The sequence below is a fragment of the Musca vetustissima genome, unplaced genomic scaffold, assembly GCF_032173495.1.
Source record: "Musca vetustissima isolate MV318-11 ecotype Yass unplaced genomic scaffold, APGP_CSIRO_Mvet_v1 utg174131, whole genome shotgun sequence".
Taxonomy (NCBI): Eukaryota; Metazoa; Arthropoda; class Insecta; order Diptera; family Muscidae; genus Musca; species Musca vetustissima.
The window spans coordinates 24076-33133 of record NW_026882985.1 but is presented as its reverse complement, the minus strand read 5'-3'; the positions used below and the strand labels follow the sequence as shown (position 1 = coordinate 33133).

Sequence of the window (9058 nt, the reverse complement as noted above, 5' to 3'; positions counted from 1 at the left end):
ACACCCCACGCACAAAGAATGATTGATAACAACCGACCGGTACCGGTGCAATAAAACCCATCAGCGCTCTCTCAGGTACCATTTCTAATTGTGTAAAAGTGTACAAAAAAGAAACCTAGATATGTGTGCGAGTGCGAGAGTGAGAGGGAGGGAAACATTATTTTGTTGTTGTTGCTAACATGCACTTGCAGCGGTCGATGCAGAAGAAAGTGGCACGAGACCAGCTAGTCTAACTTCAACTCGTGACGTTGTAACATCAAAAAGAAAAAAAAAAAGAAATTGGAAAATATATTCAGAATAAAATATTTCAGTATATTGTTTTGAAATAAGTGACATTATCCACAAAAATAATAAAAATAAAATAAATTTTCCACATAAATATGTCATCCAATATTGATGTTATGTTCCATTATTTCATTAAAATTCGCAAAAAGTATCCAAATATTGACAGTGATTTGGAAACCATTTTACGACCCCTACGTCATCCTCGTGATGCCATGTGTATGGCGGATATAAAAGGTAAGTCGAAATTTACCCAATTTCCAATATGAATTTCGAAAATTTTCCATTACCTCCTATTAATTTGATTGTTTTTTACTTTTTTCTAGAAAGCTATAGACAACTGACTGGTGAAAAATTTCCAATGCGTTGTGGATCTCTCGGCGTGGGAGAATTCTTGCTGACAATACCCTATGTGGCGTGTTACTGCAATGAAAATGGAACGCTAATGTTTTACTCTGTAGATGGATTCTAATTAGATTTAATAGCAACTACACTAATTATGTACATACACCCCCTATATATTTTTGTTAGCTAAATTTTGTTCTAGGGATAAACATATTTATAATTTTATTTAGTGAAATATACAAATGTAAAGAGAATACAGAAAAAGAAATGATTAATTTCAATTGTTCATTTTTTGAATACAGTAGGAAATGTTTGTATCTTTAAGATACAAACTTGTTCTGTTATTATTTCATAAATATACATTTAAAGATAAGTATCTGACAGATACGATAAAGATAAATTTACTCTATATTTCAATTATTGGTTTGTGAGTTAACTATATTACCAAAGACAGCAACCACTTAGATAATAAGATAATTTCTATGTTTATATCAGCCAGTTTCCTAAAAAAATGTGCATGTCCGTCCGTATGTCCATGTATTATTGTAAACAAAGTACATGTCGCTTGTATTATCCAAAATTAGAGAAAATCGGCTCTCATGTATATTTTTTGCCGATTTCATCTCAATGCTTTTCCAAATATCAAACCCTTTGCGCGATTGAAACTAACTTTTCATATCATCCCGACTTTAACATCGAATGATGTAAATTAAGTTTTAAATCGGTTCTGATTTAGACGTAGCTACCATTTAAACAGTGTACCAAATTGTGTCTATAATCGCGAGTACGTAGTTCCGTTCAAATGAATTCCGATTTTAATAAATCTTTCATATATATTTACGATGGATTTTTTTCTAAATTACACAAAAATTCACAACATTTATCCGATTACAGTGTGTATTTGCCTTATATCGATCAACATTTACACCCAATCTCAAACCCATTGAGAATTTCTGGGAACAATTAGATTGTCGAACAAGAAAAATTCCAAACAAGGATTCTTTAAAATCAATAATAAACCAAAAAATAGGAACAACTTCGACATTTGTTTTTACATACAAATGAACTTAATATGAACATTTATATGCGGGGCTATGCATAGGAATTTGTTGTCAGGATGCAACGAAATACAAAACTATAGATACCCAGCACTATGGGCCAGATATCCCATTTTTTGGCCAAAGTTAGAGCAGTGAGTTCTATGAAATAACTAACTACCAGACACCGAGGGCGCTTATTATGATTCTGCAAAAAAAAGTAAAAATGTTATTGGGTGAACCGAAAACTGGGATAAAATTTCTTAAAAGTTGAATTAATAAAATTATTTTGGAAAACATTTTGTAGAGCTATGGCCACTGATTACAACTGTGAAATCAGATTTTGAAAATCAATTAAAATGAATCCAAAAGGGCGCATTAAATATAAGAAAAAATTGAATATTTTATTTCTTTGCAATATTTAAAATCAAAATAGCACCATATCGTGTTATTATGTATTATGGTCTTAAGACTATAGCGTACCTTAATTATATTACAATTGCATTCGAAATATTATTCCAATCACATCAGTTCCGATGCCAAAGTTCGTCTAAATTAGTTCATCCCACCTCTCTCTTTACGAATGACCACAAATTATCCTTCGGATTGAGGTCGGGACTTTGTGCACTACGTTAATTGCAAATATTGCTCACACTATTTGGGCCGTGTTTCTTGGATCACCGTTCTGTTCATAATTACTACTTCTCTGCGACGTAGCCCGGTGGGCTCGTGAATTCCCGAAATGTCATTTTTAAACCCTTCACCACACTGTGGTACAGGGTATTATGCCTGTGTGCATATGTTTGTGTTTCTTTTGAGAATATGCATAGAATCACTTTCTGAGTCGATTTATTATAAATGGTGCACCAAACTTCAAATATTTTCCGATTGAAACAACATTTTGCACTGGGTACTAAATTAGGTCCAGTTTTACGTATGCGAAGTTTTGCGGAAATCGGTTCAGATTTAGATATAGCTCTCATATATATTTGCGTCTGATTTTTGGTAAATGGTGCTCCAAACTCCCAATTTTTGTCCGATTGAGACAAAATTTTGAACAACCTACTGAATAAGGTCCAGTTTGATGTCTGTGAAGTTTAATTTAAATCGGTTCAGATTTAGATAGATATAAATATTGCACCAAATTCGATTGAGACAGAATTTTGCGCAACGTACTGAATTAGGTCCAGATTGACGTATTGGAAGTTTTGGTGAAATCGATTCATATTTATATTTGACCAATTGGAACAAAATTTTGCTCAGCATACTGATTTAAATCCAATGTCCGTGAAGTTGTGTTGAAACCGGTTCAGATTTAGATATAATTACGTGCAATTTTGGTTTCGTAGATTCAGGAATTTTTTGCGTTAAAGATGCACGACTCACATGTAGGCCGGTTGTCGAAAATGTCGATAAAATCGAAGAAATTATTGAAGTTGACCGGAATTTTAGCAGTCGCAACATCGGCCATAAAACTGTTGTCGTGTTCCATCTACAGTGACTCGCCAGAAACTTTGGGAGCATGGTTGGGAAGTTTTGATGCATCCGCCATACAGTTCGGACTTGGCACCAATCTGTTATCATATTGCATTGAAAAATTTCTTTAATGATAAAAATTGGTATCTAGGTGGGTATGTGAAAAGCGACTACTAGAGTCTTTTGCAAATAGAGGGGATGAATTCTATGAGAGAGACATTATGAAGTTACCTTTAAAATGGCAGAAAATCATACAACAAAACGGTGTATATTTGTCCCAAATCGAACTTTCCGAAGCAAATTAAATGAAGTCTTATAGTTCATATAAAAATAACTTATTGCTTTTTCCCCAAACTAATATTTAAATGTGTCTATGTGTTATGATAGTGTTTAGTATTACTATTACCCCACTAGAGGAAGATTTGGCACTCTATGATAATAAGTACACCCCCGTTAAAAACATTTATTACAACATAGAGTCTCATGATATTACTAATTTGTTTTGAACGTGTGACCATAAACTTACAAATACCTCAAAAAGTAAAATATCCGGGTACATTTTTCTATATAATAAATGAATTTATTTAATTCATTTAATGTAATCTATGTCATGGTATTACAAACGACCTGTTTTAGACATTCCGATAACGATAATCTATATATGTCGATGTCCGTAAAATCAGATCAACAATGATGGTTATGCCTTAAAAAAGGAATCATATTAGCATATCTTATATATGTTCAAAGTGGTGAAGGGTATCATATAGTCGGCCCGTCCGAATTTTCAACTTTCCTTCCTGGGTTTTTCTATTCCTTCTTATAAGCAAAAAAATCTGTTAAGACCATGCACAGATTACTCGGGAGGTAATCGGATAAATTTTATCATAAAACATAGAAACATAGCCGTGACACAAACCATCGAACGTATATTCAAATTGTAATTTATTATCTGTGGTACACCCTGTGAATCTATGATCCCAAAATATGCCATAATGTCTTACATATTTTATAGTTACATACACACAAATGCATCTGAAAGATACATTCGTAAACATACATCTATAAGATATATTTGTGACATGGTATCTACAAGATACATTCGTACACATGTATCTAAAAGATACATTTATAGTTAGTGATAATGCAAACGGAAATCCACAAAATAACCAAAAAGAGTTAAACGAAATCAAACCGAATTTGTTCAAAATAAATATCCAGCGTTGTTTGTTGGTGTTATTTTCAACGTGACACAGATAATTTTATAAAATTTATAACAGCGTTTTGTTTTTTTTTTTTCAGTAGATAAGCAATTTTCAATAATTTGTTGTTGTCCCACAGCGTAACCAGTATCTGCTGTCTGTCATTCAATTTGTATAGTGAATGTTTTGTTGTTAGGGGTGGTGCCGGTGGCATGTACACCACCAATGGTCGACACACAGCTCACTCACTCACTTTCCTTTTTTACGACAGAACAGCTAATATTCGATGTGTTCTATTAATAAAAGAGGCAATGTGGGTTTTGTTGTTGTTGGTTGTTTATTTTTTGTTTTTAGGTTTACTTTGAAAACAGTTCTATTTATTTAGAACGACAAGAAGACTCCGTGGCGCAACGGTAGCGCGTCTGACTCCAGATCAGAAGGTTGCGTGTTCAAATCACGTCGGGGTCATGCCAAAGTTACTGTGATTCAAATTTTTGTTAAATTGAGAAAGATGTGGTAATTTACTAAATTAGTAATAATAATAAGATTTACATTCTAAAGTGTCCCAACGAAGGTTCGGCATTTAGGCACTCTTCGGCAATGGCGTTTTCGATATGAAGCTCCCATAACTAGCTTTGATCCATAGGTATCGAATATCAAAATAAATAACTGTCGCAAAGTTTGAATTCTCTAGCTAATAAACTTATTTAGATGTACAGGTTCTTGTATTTTTACTGATGTTGTTGTAATATTTCCATTCAATTTAGTAAGTATTTCACGTATAAACTTTTAACATTTTAAGCAGCATTATTAAAAAGTCGATAATTACATATTAAATAAATTAAAATATAATGTTTTTAGAAAATTTATAGAAAAAATGGAAAAAAAAACTATAGAAAATACCGTTGGGGTAGATTCAGCATTTTAAATTAGCGTAAATTGGGATATTTACAAAAAAACGCTATTTTATTTCCATTAAATGTTTTTGGGTTTGTCATTAAAAATAACATTTTAATATGGGTCGAAATTAAACATATAAAACCAAACGTGATTCTACGGGGTCTATATATTCTGATGTGGTTTCATATTAGCATAATCGAACTTTCGAATATCTCACAGATCATGTTGCAAGTTCCGAATATCCTTTGCACTTTGAATTAATAAAGGATGAATTGTTAGGAGCTATACCTATTATTTGAATCGATAGTACGGTACATATAAATTAATGTTTGAAGATTATTTCATGTAAAATTTGACTTTAGCATAATATGCCCAACAATTAATTTCTCGATTTTGTCTTCTAATTTAAGAGGACTTGCTTTTCTGACAAAGGCTTTAATAAATAATGTAAGGAAATGTCAATAGTCGGACGGGGCCGGCTATTTGCTACCCTTCACCCCAAAGTAATGCTCATGTGAACAATTTCCTTTAGGTAGAATAAACATAGCATCTATGGAGAACCATTGAAATGGAATCGGACGAAATTAACTGCGTGAAGTACATGGATAAGTTATCTAATTAAAAACAACATATACACATACAAATACACATTATTCTAGGTTTGATTTGGTGCGTTTTTTACAAACTCGTCCTAAGCGGACGAACTTTAGTTATTTGGTACATAATTTTGATGATATCGGATGAAGATATCTATGGAAGCTATATCTAAACCAGAAACGACTTCAATCCAATACGTTTTGTAATATTTCATGTAATGCAGGCTCCTCCATTTGGACCATTTGCTTAAAATCGGACAAAAATATATGAGAGAGCTATATATATACATCTTAACATATTTCCACAAGAAAGTATCGTGTAAAAAGAATAGGATCGGTGCACCACAGATCCTATTCTGTATAAAATATATTTAAATCTGAACCGATTATAAACTTAACATAAAATCGGACGAAGCTATATGGAAGCTATATCTAAATCTGAACCGATTTCAACAAAACTTTGCATACATCAATCATAAATCAATCTTTGCATACGTCAACCTGCAGTAATTTCAGTACGCTGTGCAAAATGTTGTCTCGATATGACAGACATTCACAGTATGGTGCACCCTTTAAAAAAATCGGAGATAACTACATATGGGAGCTATATCTAAATCTCAACCAATTCCAACAAAGCTTCGCATACATAATTCTAGACCTTATACAGTACTCTGTGCAAAAGTTTGTCTCAATCGGACCAATATTGGTAGTATGGTCCTCCATTTACATAAAATCGGACGATATTATATAGGGAGCTATATCTAAATCTGAATCGATTTCAACAATACTTGGCATATATCAATATTTCAACAATACTTGGCATAATTCAATACTCTATGCAAAATTTTGTCTCAATCGAACAAATATTGGGACCATTTACAGAAATTGGACTAAACTATATATCTAAATCTGAACCGATTTTCTCCAATAGAGTTCGTTTCAATAGGGTTCGTCCTTTGGCCGAATAAGTTAAAATGTTTCAAATTTCATCCAAATCGGATCATAAATGCAACCTGTACTTTATTCACAAAAATACATGGACGGGCGGATATACGGACATGCATAAATCGACTCTGAAAGTGATTCTATGCATATTCTCAAAAGGAACCATGGGTACCTCGATTCCTTTTGCCTGTTACAAACATATAAAAACAGTGAGCGGAGTAGTACAGGTGACCGGGCCGATTACATGTTACTCTATACAACTACCACTGAGCTTTTAGTTTCTGCAGATCTTTATTCCGAGCCTGGGTGTTGACAATGGGTATCTCGATTCCTTTTGCCTGTTACAAACATATAAAAACAGTGAGCGGAGTAGTACATGTGACCGGGCCGACTATATGTTACCCTATACAAATGCCACTGAGCTTTTAGTTTCTGCAATCTTTATTCCGAGCCTGGGTGTTGACCTTCTCTGCTGCACCTTTTCCGAATCATGTTCTTGCGGAGTAAAAAATTACTCCGTTAGATTTAAATGTTGTTATTTTAAACAAAATTTTTTTGGTTCATAATTGGGGCGTTTAAAGCGAATAGAAATTCATCCAAAAATAAATTTATGGGTAATTTTCATCCCTGAAATATCATCTGATCATCATCGAAAATTATAGACATCGTCCTTGTGTCCACTTGACCCATTTAATATTGACTAATCTTTATCAAAAAAAAGTCATGAATATTCTTGGTCTAAATCCCCTTCCTCACGTAAAATTTCGTGATTTCAGATCATAATTGTGGCCTTTTAAGCGTCCAGAAAAACAGACAAAAATAAAGTTTTTAGTGTCTTTCATCCCCTATACATTATCCTACAATAGGGTCTTCTTTGGCCAGAACCTGTCCCACATGCAAAATTTAGTGACCAGCGGTCCTTAATTACAAATTATAATGGAGAGTCGGACGGACACTCAAGTCTCTATAAACTCAACTATTCGAGGTATGACGATCTGTATACTGAAATAAGTTCCACAAAGCTATAATAACCTTACAACATAGTTGTGTAGGGTATAATAGGTTTAGGGCAAAACTGTTTGGATATACTAAAACATTCCCAGGGTTCTCGATACTCTGATTTTGTTTAGTATTATCACAGGAGAAAATATGCGGAAACTGTATCGATTTAGCTCCACCAATATGGTCTTGTCGGTAAATAGTACATTGCTCCAGAATTGGACTGATTTTCGTACATGTTGGCAAATTCTCGAATGGCTAGCAGTGGTTGATTACTAAGATGTACTATTTCGTGTTACAAATGATCAATGCGCATTTAAGGCTCTTCGTTTTGTGCTGGCACTAACAATATTATCCTGACAGCGTCTATCTAATATAAATTTCAGCAATGACTAGATGTCCCTACATAGCCAATGTTAAAAATAACTTTATTCTTATTTTCAGTTTTTTTTTTTTTTTGAATACACTTGTATATATTTAGAACAACAAGAAGACTCCGTGGCGCAACGGTAGCGCGTCTGACTCCAGATCAGAAGGTTGCGTGTTCAAATCACGTCGGGGTCATGCCAAAGTTACTGTGATTCAAATTTTTGTTAAAATTAGAATGCGATAATGAAATAAAATAAGAAACTGTATTTGATGTAATATCTATGAATTTAGTTAATCTATATAGGTTATAAATACTTAAAATCACGAAATTCTGACTTCATATTCTGAAATTCTGACTTCATTTGAATTATCTTCAGATAGCACTGTTTGGCTTTGTGCATATTTTTCTAACAGGCAAAAGGAATCGAGATAGGCCCAGGGTTCCTTTCGAGAATATGCATAGAATCACTTTCTGAGTCGATTTATGCATGTCCATCTGTTCGTCAGCGCATTTATTTTTGTGACCAACGTACAGGCCGCATTTATGATTCGATTTGGATGAAACTTGGCACATATCACTTATTTGGTCCTCTTGAAATTGGAGAAAATCGGCTCAGATTTATATTTTCGTTTGATATTATATAAATTGTGCATCAAACTTCCATTATTGATTTGATTAAGATAAAATTTTGCACCGAGTACTGTCTTAAGTCCAGATTGATGAATGCGAAGTTTCGTTGAAATCGGTTCAGATATAGATATAGCTCCCATATATGTAAATTTTGCACCATGCTATCAATGTTTGTCCGATTGATACAAAATTATGCATAGCGTATTGAAGTTAGTACAGGTTGGCATCTGTATTGACGTTACTATAAATTGACGTCCGTGAAGTTATATTGAAATCGGC

General features: G+C 33.5%; 1 protein-coding gene and 2 non-coding genes across 3 annotated transcripts; all 3 read left to right on the top strand.

Annotated features, from left to right (window-relative positions):
- The first annotated feature begins 379 nt into the window (after window positions 1–379).
- LOC133329698 (maternal effect protein oskar-like) lies at window positions 380–759 on the top strand. Its single transcript, XM_061538166.1, has 2 exons — window positions 380–519; window positions 609–759. Exons 1-2 carry the CDS (start codon window positions 381–383, stop codon window positions 752–754), a joined length of 285 nt encoding a protein of 94 aa, XP_061394150.1. The 5' UTR covers window position 380; the 3' UTR covers window positions 755–759.
- A 3976-nt stretch (window positions 760–4735) lies between these two features.
- On the top strand, window positions 4736–4807 carry Trnaw-cca (transfer RNA tryptophan (anticodon CCA)). The gene has a single exon. It is a non-coding gene; the product is annotated as a tRNA-Trp (tRNA).
- A 3464-nt stretch (window positions 4808–8271) lies between these two features.
- Window positions 8272–8343, top strand: Trnaw-cca (transfer RNA tryptophan (anticodon CCA)). Its single transcript has one exon. It is a non-coding gene; the product is annotated as a tRNA-Trp (tRNA).
- Window positions 8344–9058: the final 715 nt, after the last annotated feature.

What these genes read in the sequence shown, in the direction of transcription:
- LOC133329698 (XM_061538166.1), top strand. Translation starts at nt 381, where the DNA reads ATGTCATCCAATATTGATGTTATGTTCCATTATTTCATTAAAATTCGC. An exon ending in GTGTATGGCGGATATAAAAG is followed by an intron (nt 520 to 608) that starts GTAAGTCGAAAT and finishes ACTTTTTTCTAG; the next exon opens with AAAGCTATAGACAACTGACT.